Source organism: Nematostella vectensis, chromosome 7 (genome assembly GCF_932526225.1).
Source record: "Nematostella vectensis chromosome 7, jaNemVect1.1, whole genome shotgun sequence".
In the NCBI taxonomy this organism is placed as follows: domain Eukaryota; kingdom Metazoa; phylum Cnidaria; class Anthozoa; order Actiniaria; family Edwardsiidae; genus Nematostella; species Nematostella vectensis.
In genome coordinates, this window is record NC_064040.1 from 5,179,733 (window position 1) to 5,191,016 (window position 11,284).

The 11,284-nt window shown below is 39.7% G+C and overlaps 1 protein-coding gene and 1 long non-coding RNA gene across 2 annotated transcripts; one reads left to right on the forward strand and one right to left on the reverse strand.

Moving 5' to 3' along the window:
* Positions 1 to 3,129: 3,129 nt before the first annotated feature.
* On the reverse strand, positions 3,130 to 11,117 carry LOC5504044 (legumain). Its single transcript, XM_001624919.3, has 15 exons — positions 10,844 to 11,117; positions 8,946 to 9,043; positions 8,639 to 8,669; positions 8,228 to 8,278; positions 7,935 to 8,020; positions 7,673 to 7,754; positions 7,326 to 7,388; positions 7,115 to 7,184; positions 6,574 to 6,692; positions 6,070 to 6,159; positions 5,677 to 5,769; positions 4,989 to 5,105; positions 4,573 to 4,737; positions 4,214 to 4,281; positions 3,130 to 3,616 (listed from the first exon to the last, which is right to left on the reverse strand). The coding sequence occupies exons 1-15, from the start codon at positions 11,006 to 11,008 to the stop codon at positions 3,577 to 3,579; spliced, it is 1,338 nt and encodes a 445-aa protein (XP_001624969.3). The 5' UTR covers positions 11,009 to 11,117; the 3' UTR covers positions 3,130 to 3,576.
* LOC116611772 lies at positions 6,076 to 7,216 on the forward strand. The gene is made up of 2 exons (XR_004293655.2): positions 6,076 to 6,192; positions 6,536 to 7,216. It is a non-coding gene; the product is annotated as an uncharacterized LOC116611772 (long non-coding RNA).
* Positions 11,118 to 11,284: the final 167 nt, after the last annotated feature.

The window sequence follows — 11,284 nt, forward strand, 5'->3', positions numbered from 1 at the left end:
CTCAACACAGCCTCCCTATCACAATGGGTCTCCAAGTGTAACACGTCTAAGGGGAGGTCGTACCACACTACCACCTTGCTATAACTCTGGGCCGATCAGTTCAACACAGCCTCCCTATCAGAGTGGGTCTCCAAGTGTAACACTATTCGAAGGGGAGGTCGTACCACACTACCACCTTGCTATAACTCTGGGCCGATCAGTTCAACACGGCCTCCCTATCAAAGTGGGTCTCCAAGTGTAACACGTCAAAGAAGAGGTCGTACCACAGTACCACCTCGCTATTACTCTGCGACTCGGCGGAACCAGCGGAACCGGCTACTAGACTCAAAACGTTTTTTACCACTGGTGACAACCACTTGTGACAACCACTCGTGACAACCACTCGTGACAAAACCTCTCGTGTGACAGCTACTATTTGAAGACCGTTCGTGACAATAATTTTCTTCCATTACACATAGGCTTTTTCTCAATCGCTTATTAGATACAAACGTACAATTTAACTCAATACTTTAGCACTATAAAAAATAGCGTAATTATTAATTTGCTTCATTGTTTAACAATTATAAGTTTGTTGTCGGCATTTATCAGCAGCTTAGATTTTTCGAAGCAGGAAAGAAATGTCATACCATAAACATGAAAAGTATTTTTGTAATTAAATCCTTAGATCAAATCCTTATACGCAACTTCGTGTTCAATTCTATATTCTGAGAAACATGAAAGTAAATGTTCATTTCATACTATTTCATTCAGGTTACCTAAGTCACTTGGTAACGAGGTTTGAGACCTCGAGGGGAAATAAAAAATACTTAAAAATAGTAATGTTTTTTTTTTTTGTAAAAAAAAAAAAAAAAAAAAAACTAAAACTCGGGTTAAAACTCCACGGGTTTCTTTGGTATTCTGTTTAGTATCGCGGTGTTATTTACATACATTTAGGGCGCCTGTCAGGGAATGCGGCGCTTATTCATTCATACTAAGATATGGTGGGGGGTGCTAGAAAATTTATTTCTAATGAGGCTGTCAATACATACTACAGTTTATTGCCCCAATTACGGACAGTTTATGCATTTAGCACCATAACTTTATAGCAATGAACACTTTTGATATTTTGCCAGTAACAATATTAGACGTTAACCTAAAAAAATACTTATAATATATATACATATTTTTTCAAGTTTATGGCGCCGTGCCCGAAAAGTATGTCACTGATTTGCCCTAATTCCGGTCTTGGTAAGATCTTTCATCCACGTTAATTACATTGAGATCGCACCAATTTACAGGAAGAAATTAACAGAATACCACTCGTGACAATTGGCTTTAATTCGATAGCAATTGATCCTAATCAAACCAAACTAATACATATGAAGGGTCTTAGTAAGGTCTCTCATTTATGTTAATTACATTGAGATCGCACCATTTTCCAGGAAATAATTAACAGAATACCACTCTGGACAATTGGCTTTAATTCGATAGCAATTGATCCGAATCAAACCAAACTCATACAGATGAAGGGTCTTAGTAAGGTCTCTCATCCATGTTAACTACATTGAGATCGCACCAATTTCCAGGAAATAATTAACAGAATACCACTCTGGGCAATTGGCTTTAATTCGATAGCAATTGATCCGAATCGAATTGCTTTGAAATCTTCAAATTACTTTAAAATCACTAACAGGTTATAGCACAACACTCTATAGATAAAGATTACTGTATTGTACCGATAAAAAATGCCCGAGTAGCAAGAGCAAACGGATGATGTAGCACTCGGCAGCAAGAGAAAAACGAGCAATAGGTAAAAATAAAGGAAACAGCACGAGAGAGAGATTCTCTAAAGATACTTATTTCCTATTATCGTTGTATGATTGGTTTAATTGTATACACCGAAATAATAATAAAAGGGTGCGCACACTGAGGGAGGGGGCGTAAGGGGGGCTTGAAAACCGCGCAGAAAAACGCCAAAAACCGCAAAACAAGCCAATAACCGTCGTAAACCACGCAGCAATACCGCGGAATAAAATGCGAAAAACCAGATTTAAGGCAAAACCGCATCACCGCAAACCCTTACGCCCCCCTTCTGATGGTGCTGTGTGAACCGATTACCACTGGCATCCATACAACGAGCTGCAGAAATAAAGCCAGAGACTGCATCTTTTAAAGAGAACACATTATTTTGCTTCGTGTATTTCCAGATCTGTCCGGTCGAAAGAAAAATATGACTATTCGTTTGTGTATTGCCGCCGTCCTGCTGTCACTGGTGGTGGTTATCGCGATGGTCGCCTTCAAAAAGTACGTATCATTAGTCGAGTTATGTGAGTAGACTAATACGCAACGGACCGCGATGCACTCTCTAATTCTGTCTAATCTTGTCTCTGTTGCTCATCAATACCGTTAACATATCATACATCAGACTATTATATTATCACCTTGCATTTATACATCATTTATGTTTTTCACATTTTTATTCAGCTATTAGTTTATCTCAGTTGTTTAGTTTTTTTTTCCACGAGTTAATTTGGGCTCATTTTCATCATCATTATTATTCCCAGTTAATGTTTTACACTGGCTTCCTTACTGCCCACAGCAAGCCCAATTCCGCGGAGGGGTCTTTGGGAGCGCCCGCAAAGTACGCTGGATCTTCAAGCATGTTAACCTTGTTTTTAGAAATTGACTATTTGACTTTGTCTTCAGCGTCCTCTTTTTCTTATTTCCTCGTCTTCACTGTAAAATTTAGTGTGAGGTATATACAAAAATTGATGTAATTCGGTTCCCACTATACTACATATATGGTGAATTTCCTCTCCAACTGTCCAATTTAGGAAGGTAAAGCGTAAATATATGAGTACCAGCCCATCAACATCATCAATGGCCTCCGTGATCAATCTGAAAGGTGAGCGTAGGAAAATGCTCTAGGCAAAGGAAGGCAAAGATAAAGCACGGTTCACCATACCACCTATTATTTTTGCTTTTCAGTTCACGACGCATGCGCAAAGACAAGGTATACCACGTGAAACTTTACTGGAATCAGCAAGCTCACATAGAAAGAGCGTGGAGTAAAACAGATGATTTGTTATATGTGTGGGCTTGGCTTTCAAAAATAACGTTAAACTTGACCTTGTACAAGAAGGGAGAGCATTAACTTATAATTGTACTTTATTTTAATTGTATCTTAGTTACAAAAACATGAGTTACAAAGATACACAATACTAGCGCTACAAATACAATACAGAAATACCAAAATACCCCACACACCGATTTCGTTTGATGTCCGACAAACGATAACAAAAAGTTTTATAGACCATGGGGAAGGGAAGGGGGGAGGGGAGGTACAAAATCAGTTTTACTAGAGTCCTGGCGGTTGTTTAAGGAGAGGGGGGGGGGTTTACATGAAGAAGAGGCTCAGAAATTTCAGGATGTCCTGAGTCAAAAACTTCCCTCCCTCAGGGTATTTAATGAACACTCTCTAAGTATAAAAAATGAATGAGCTAAAACTGAAACATTTCTTTACAAGAACTTCATCTGTTGCCCTAATCTAATTAATTTGCCTTTTAAGCCACGCACTCTGTAGTTCTTGGTAGCATTTTATTGAGAGCCACACACTCCATTAATGGCTGAAACAATACTGAAAACACAAAGGAAGAATGTGAATGGAAATAATATACGAGCGACTCGTCAGTTTAGATACGAATGCTCCAGACAGTTTATGAGTGTGTAGTTTGTATCAGCACTGTGACTGATCATGGTACCAAAGGCCAGCGTTTTTACCCTAGAATATTCTTTAAGAACCTCTATTTGTTAGTTTAGCATTCCAGAATGATATATTTCGTTCCTAAAGAAGTTTGCTTACGCACTAAATAGTTCTAGAGAAATCGTATTGTGTGAAATCGTACAGAAAGTTAAAGATTTTAGGCTTAAAGCTGTTGAGTTACTGACAATCCTGAGTTTCTTCTTCTAGCTTTTAGATGAACGCCGTAACAACCATCATCGCTCAAACACCCCTTTGCCTCTGTACCTCCTCTTTGTACTCCATCGACCCCCCCCCCCCCCCTACACACACACACATCAAAACAAACAAACACCAGAATTTTATAAATGTGGGTCAGAGAAGCCGGACATAAGTTGGATACTTTAGTTGTTATCTTATATAGAGTAGAGTGTCATGACTTTTAACCAGTCCAACACCCCTGCCCTTTACCCGGCCCTGTGACTGTTTCTTTACCTCTCTGTAGGAATCCCTTCTTCGCAAAGGTTGGATAACACATAAAGATGCCGCAGGGCATACTCATGCTGCAAACAGGGTCAATAGCATGTTGTTAGGGCAAGGTGACCAAGCCGAGGGGCGGCTGCCGTGGCTCAGAAGAGTAGGTTTGTGCTTTATGTATGACACCATGAACTGGCACTATCTCCCTTATTTTATGGTTCCTCAACTAACTGCAAAACCGCAACCTCAGACTTTCATTACCTTGAATGTGATTGGGCAAACGAGTAATACCCAACAAGGAATTAAATAGACAAACCAACTCCTATAACTAAGAGAATGTAACTACGCCCTTACTGGGAGATCCAGAAACTACTCACTTCATTGAAATGGAAGCAGTTCTGACCAAACGTGTGAATCGCCGCCTCGTAGCAGTTGTAGTTGACAGGTTCCGCTGACCGCATCAAGACACGGTTCATTTGACTATCACTTGCGATCACATGACTCGCTATTTGTTTCACGGTCGCTTTGATTTTCTCTCTCATCTGCGAATAGAAAAAAAAAGAAATTTGATATTTCAAAACTATTTAAACATGAACCAACCATAGACTGTAATAAAAATATATATAAAAAAATTTAGCATTAGCATTTTTAAAAATCATTTAACCATTTCCCTTCAAGACAGGCAAGAAAAAGGCAAATGGTTTGAAACGTTGCAAAGTCGCTGTGAAGATCGCGCAGATAATCCGGGGACTTTTTGTTTAAAGGGGAAAAACATGCGCGGTGTAAATTATACCTGTAAAAGCGCGCTGATCTCGTGGGTGAGCTGTTGCCGTTCAACCTCTGTGGTGGCAGCGGCAAGTCGGTGCTTCAGGATTTCGATAGGTACATCAGGGGATGGCACTGCATCGTACTGAAAAAAAGTAAAACGATGTTCATAAGAGTTGAAACGAGCGGAATTCAAGGAGCACGTGAAAAGTTGAAGAAGAGAAATGCCAGGTTTACCCATGTAACCGCATTTTCCTTTTATTTCCACACCTAAAGGCCCGTGTAGCAGACTGTAATGATACGTCACGCTATACTTATTTCCCGCGATTCACATCCGGGTTCTGTGTGTGTAATAAATTCAACATGGCGGCGTTTACCATGCGGTCGTTTGTCTGACTCGTAAACTAAACATTACACAGACGTAAAAAACTTGGGCTCAATGGGCCGCTTGTCAGATAGTGGTGAGCCCGTGAGGCGGAAAAGCGAGGCTTTCAACAAGTGACAAAACGACTGAATACAACTCCAATCTGTCAAAAGCTGGTTTTCACACACGAATAACACAGAGATATACCAGATAGCGTGACCTTACACGCACTATTTTTGCTACGATTCTAGCCCTATCAACACCAATGCTCTTATTTACTGAAGAGGGTGGCATTACTTTAATGCGAAAGTAAAACCTGGATGTTTATCATTCTTCCATGAATATGTCTTACCGGCGCTTCTGGGAGTGAGCCCACGGGCTCCCTGTGCAGCTTGGTCGCTTGACCTTCTCCTTGGTATTCGTCTAGAGGATCTTTATCGAAACTCTGATATCGTTAAAAAAATAATTATTGATCATTAAAGAAAGTGAAAAGACTTCCAAATATTAGCTCAGAAATATTAGGCAAACAAAGCCAAACAAAATGCTGTAATAATTTTTAGTCGGCAATGTTTATGTGGCAACTATAGTTTCTCAAAAGCTAGCAGGTTTGCTTTTTCTCGGCAATTAAAAATTGTCACACAAGAAAATTTGCTAGTGTAGATGCCAACAAATATAGTTGTCGACTAAAAATCGGGGCTTTAATGTAGACATACTTTGCATAAATAACAAAAAATGCCAATCTCACCATGTCACCGAATTTCTGAACGTGGCTTGTGTTGGTCTCCCTCTTGATAATCTTGAATTGCTGCAGCAAGGACTCAACATCCAGGTTCGCCTTCAATCAGAACAAAAAAAACTCCTAGTGAGTGTGAGTATATGACCCAAATAGCGTAATTCCCGGGTCATAGAAAGGTTCAGATCAACCAACGTAGCTTCCTGTATCACTGTGAGGATAGGATGACCTAATTCCTACCTACCCATCTTCCCTTCTCCACAAAGAGTTGGCCGGGTTTTTTCAAACAGAGTGGAAAAGCGAGGCTTTGTCAGACCACAAATATTGCTTTTCGTTTGAAGTTTCTGAATTTCAATTCCTTTTAACAAGCTGCTTAGCTTTTATTTTTTCGAAAAAAAAGCAAAGTAAAAAAACAATCAGAGACGCTGAAACGGACTCCGACGTACTAAAACCTCACTTTCACACTTTGAATACACAGGGCTTCTAAAATGGAGCATAGAAGAAGAGGATCTTCACCTTGTCAGAGTTTTCCATCCATTTGACGCTGTACACATCTCCAAGGTAGGTCCTACGCTTCTGGTCGAAATAACATGCATACGAGGACTCGTTGTAGCTGGAAGCCGTTGTTGCATACACTGGTGATAAAAAATCACACGCAGAGCTCTATTTAGACGAAATGCTGTTGTATATACAGGGGTTGCTTCGTGGGTTCAATAAAATCATAGCTCTAAGGGTAGATTTTTTAATAGGTTTTTATAGTTTAGCCATCATTTGAAAAACCCTGGATCTACTTATGTACACTGGAAATTATCAATCGCCCCCCCCCCCCCCCCCCTTCCTCAGTGCCATTGAAAGGGATTTTGAAAAAGGCAATATGCTTTAGTAGGTATTTACCCAATACAGATTTTCGAGACCTGCAGAGGGTTATCACAGACCCAAATAAACATGTCAAGGCTTTAGTGGCGAGTGTGGCCTGTTTAAATAATCTATCTATTATATTTTAGTTTGATGTGTACTACATAGTAAGGGTTTACACTAATGTAGGTTGTCATCTTACCTTTGATGTCGTCAGGAAGAAGCTTCCTAAACATGGACCCTGACTCACAGGCTTCAATGTAGACAACCATCTGAAACAAGAAATAAATTAACCTTGGCTCTGCAAAAAAAAAAAACCTAAATACCATAATTAAGGAAATATAATAAAATATACTTTCGGACTCTTCCAATCTTCTAACATCATAGAGTATTTAAATAAAAGATAAACCTACCTTCTTGTATTTGTTGTTTTTGTGCATGTACTTGATAGCTTTGTTTAACTGTTGAGCAGTCAGCTACATAATGTGGATCAAGTGAACTATGTATAAGTTATGTGTACAAATCTATGTTACTTTATATATGTACAAATTTCAATGAAGGCATAACTGCCAAGGCTTATGTACAGGGCTTTAGCTAGCACAGGTACAGGGGGGGGGGGGGGGGCAGCCACCCCTTAGAAGACCAGGAATTTACAAAAGACATGTGTATGAAAGAAAAGCGTCTGAAGAAAGTAAATAAAAATATCTAGGGCATTAACAGAATACCCAGTCATCTATCATAATGTAATCAACAGCCTTACCACATTATCAAGACCAGGGAAGGCTATTAGTCCTGGTGCACCATGGTCAGAGAAAAACACAAACACATGATCATTGGGACCACTGAAAAAGAGATATGTATAAATATATATAACTAAATGTCGAGTACAGCTCAGCAAGGATGACTATGGATGAAACAAAGGATGGAAGGGTTAAAAGAAAGGATGGGATTCTAGAAGGATAAAAGCAAGTAAGAAAAGATGGAGGAAGGAAGAATACAATTTTTTTAAATTAAAACTCTACCTGTCAATGACCTTTCCAGAGCCAAAGTGTTTCATGTACTCTTTGTTGCCCTTGAGTACTTCAAGAAACTTTTCAGGTGTAACATCCTTCAAGAAGAAAACAAAACGTGTTTTTGTTTAGGTTGATTCATAGGTGCATGAGGGCAAGCCAAGGCGGGAGAGCGGGCCTAAAGATCCAGTCCTCCTCATCTGCTGCCTGTAGAGTGATGAAGCTGATTGCATCCCCTTTGATTGAATAATCTGATGGCTGAAACAAACTATGAAAAAGAAATTAAACCACTTTTTGTAACTTACATCTCTGGTGTAGTCCTTCACAACTCCATGATAGACATCTGAACCATTAGGCTGAAACGAAAAGATTCATATTCATAACTCTGTGTATCTCACCAAAATACAATAATCAACATGTATTATATCTCACCATTTTATTTTTATACTTGTCAAATACAAACAGAATATGACTACAACCATTATTAACATATATCTCATCATTGGCATGCTATAAACTATTTTTAAAGGCTTCCTGTGTTATCTCAGTGTGAACGTCTGCTGCACAATCACAATAATGTCTGCGAACACAGGGGGTGGGGGGTGGGGCGTGCCCCCTTGGCTGCCGAAAAAGTAATTTTTTATTGAAGGATCCTCTTAATAACAGCACTGTGTGCCAGACACAAAATAAATCTGCCTTTAAAAAAGGTCACTTACTCGGTTGATTATGATCCCAGGTGTTGGATTCCTGAAATAGGAACAAATTATCACATTTACAATTAGGCTTGTAAAAATCTTGTGAGAATTTGTCAAAAATGTAAGGAAGCTGAAGACAGTAACTACAGTCTAGTAGAGGCCTAGATGCTTTACACCATTGTCAGGGGTGTACACCCAGATAGCCAGAAATGAGCAAAGTTGGGGTGACAGGCTCAATATTGAAGTAAGCTAAGAAAATCATACTTGTGAATTGACTTTTGAGAAAAAACTTGTATGCATGTTTGATTTTCAAAAAAAATAGACATACTCGGCATTGTGAGCAATGTCATCATACATCATGACAACAATATTCTCATCTGGAATCCCATGGGAGTGCAGTACTTGGTAGGCGTGGCAAATATCTGCCTAAAAATGACAAAGGAAATACATCCCTTTTTCAAAGGGTGGTTCAATTTATAAAAACTATACCAAAAAAGAGGTGGAGAATTTTCAATCCAAGAAATTCTGAGATGGTAAGGCCTGTTTGAAAATCTGAGAAAAAGAGATCTTGCTTTTCTGAGTATGAAAATTCAAATCTCTCAAACCTGAGTTTATGATGAGAAAATCAATTTTTCAAAGGACCATTTGTCACCTCTCAAAGTCCACCTCTAAAGAACCTTCAAAACAATCACCTTCTTTCTCCCTAATTTGGTGATTTTCCAGCCCTCTTGACCCTAAGCCACCATGTGCAAAAAAACAGCCAGCATTGCTGGTCCACATCTCCATTTCAGCAATGTGAGGGGTAGTAATGATGGTGCTGTTTTACATGTTCCAAGTTAGTGCTGTTTTAAGTTGGCACTGTTCTCATGTGTTTTAAGTAGGTGCTGTCTTCACATATTTAAGGGTTGTCCACACTAACACAGATTCAAATGTATATGGATTCGTTTCGTCAAAAGCACATCACTTGATTCCAACCACACAATTGTTTTTGCAGCATTTTCGCATGGATCCAGCTGTCCACAATAACACAAATTCAAATGTCAGAAAATGCTAAAAGGTATGGCGAGACATAATTTTTATGGTATGCGTATATTCAAAGCAGCAGACCTGCCTGCGATATGATGCCATCATTATCATTTTGATACAGATTTGACCGTCCACACTTCGGACCAAAGTATATGGATTCATTTTGATTCACTTTTAACACAGTTTTCAAAGGTATCTGTATTCGCTGGATCCGACCCCCGTGTTAGTGTGGACAGAAGGGCTAAACATTCTAAGAAGAGAATGTAGAGCCTGTTCGTAAGGCCTAAGGGACCGATAGTTATTTCGTCCACAGGGGGGGGGGGGGAAATGCAGTTTTTTATGGGGGGGGGGGGGGATTTTTTTCATTTCTATACCCAGAGGAGGGGGGTAATTTTTTATCTTGTTCCCCATGAGATACCGACCATGGGATCTATGAGCAAGTTCAAACTATCGCCAAGTCCTACTAATGCAAATAATATCATCACCTTCCCAAGGGAATCACAGGCATGACTTTTTTATCCTACATTTCAAAAGTTCTCTGATCAGGTGTTCATTGCCGTGATCGATCAGACAATTTGTTGCGCGAGTAAAAAGTGTTAATTTTTCCTTTAGCGGTGTGATTTTGCGCAAAAATACGGGGGGTAGTTTTTTTAAGACGTCATGATTCCTGGGGGGGGGGGGGGGGGGGGGGGGGGGGGGGGCTAAATTTTATTATTATATTTTCGGAGGGTAAAAATTTCAATCTTGGATTTATGCAGAAAACCACCCCCCCCCCCCCCCCCCCCCTCCCTTCCCGTGGACGTAAATAACGATCGGTCCCTAACAGGTTTGGTTGGATTAATACGTCATTGTTCTGTTGTATTCCCGTTGTTCTATGTGTTTTCCATCGTTTTGCATTTGCTGTGGTGCATCAATCCAATGTCGAGAAATCTTCTGATAGCTTCTACATGAACCGATCTTAACGAATCCGTGTTAGTGTGGACATCCCCTAAAGTTAACGCTGCTGTTCGGTGCACCGGTCTAAAGAGCGCGACGACCGTGCCTGTCGCAAGCAAGATCCCGCGGGAAAACTTAATAAAGCTTATTTTTGCATTTATACAAATTAGCCAACAATACTAACGTCATAGTAATCAGCGTTTAATCTTTTTGTATGCATAGTACGATTATTGAGCTTATCTTTTCAAGGATATATTTTCTTACCTGATGCCTATAGTTCATCCAAGAACTGGACCCAGCTACGAGCAATGCCCAATGTTTCCCCTCTTCCGATGGCGTTGAAGATTTTTGACTGAATTCTTCATCCTCTGTGGCGACACAAATAAGCAACAAACTCAAGAAAGCAAGGATGGTTATCCAATTAGCCATTTTGGGACGGAGAAGTGGTTCAACACACTGATCTATCCAAAAGCTTGCGTAAAAAATGTTAGATCGTCACATGACCTTATTGTCATCGAGAACGCTAGAAAAATATTTTGTTACCGAGAAGACACACAGGTAACCCGTCGGCCTTCGAAGTCCCTCAAAAGTCTGTTCAAAAGAATTGATAGTCTGCTTAGCAGCCGCTTTTAGTGCGTGACACTAAAATTAATAAATGTCGAAATTTGTGTTAAAATCCAAATTACATTTACAAACATTTAAGGG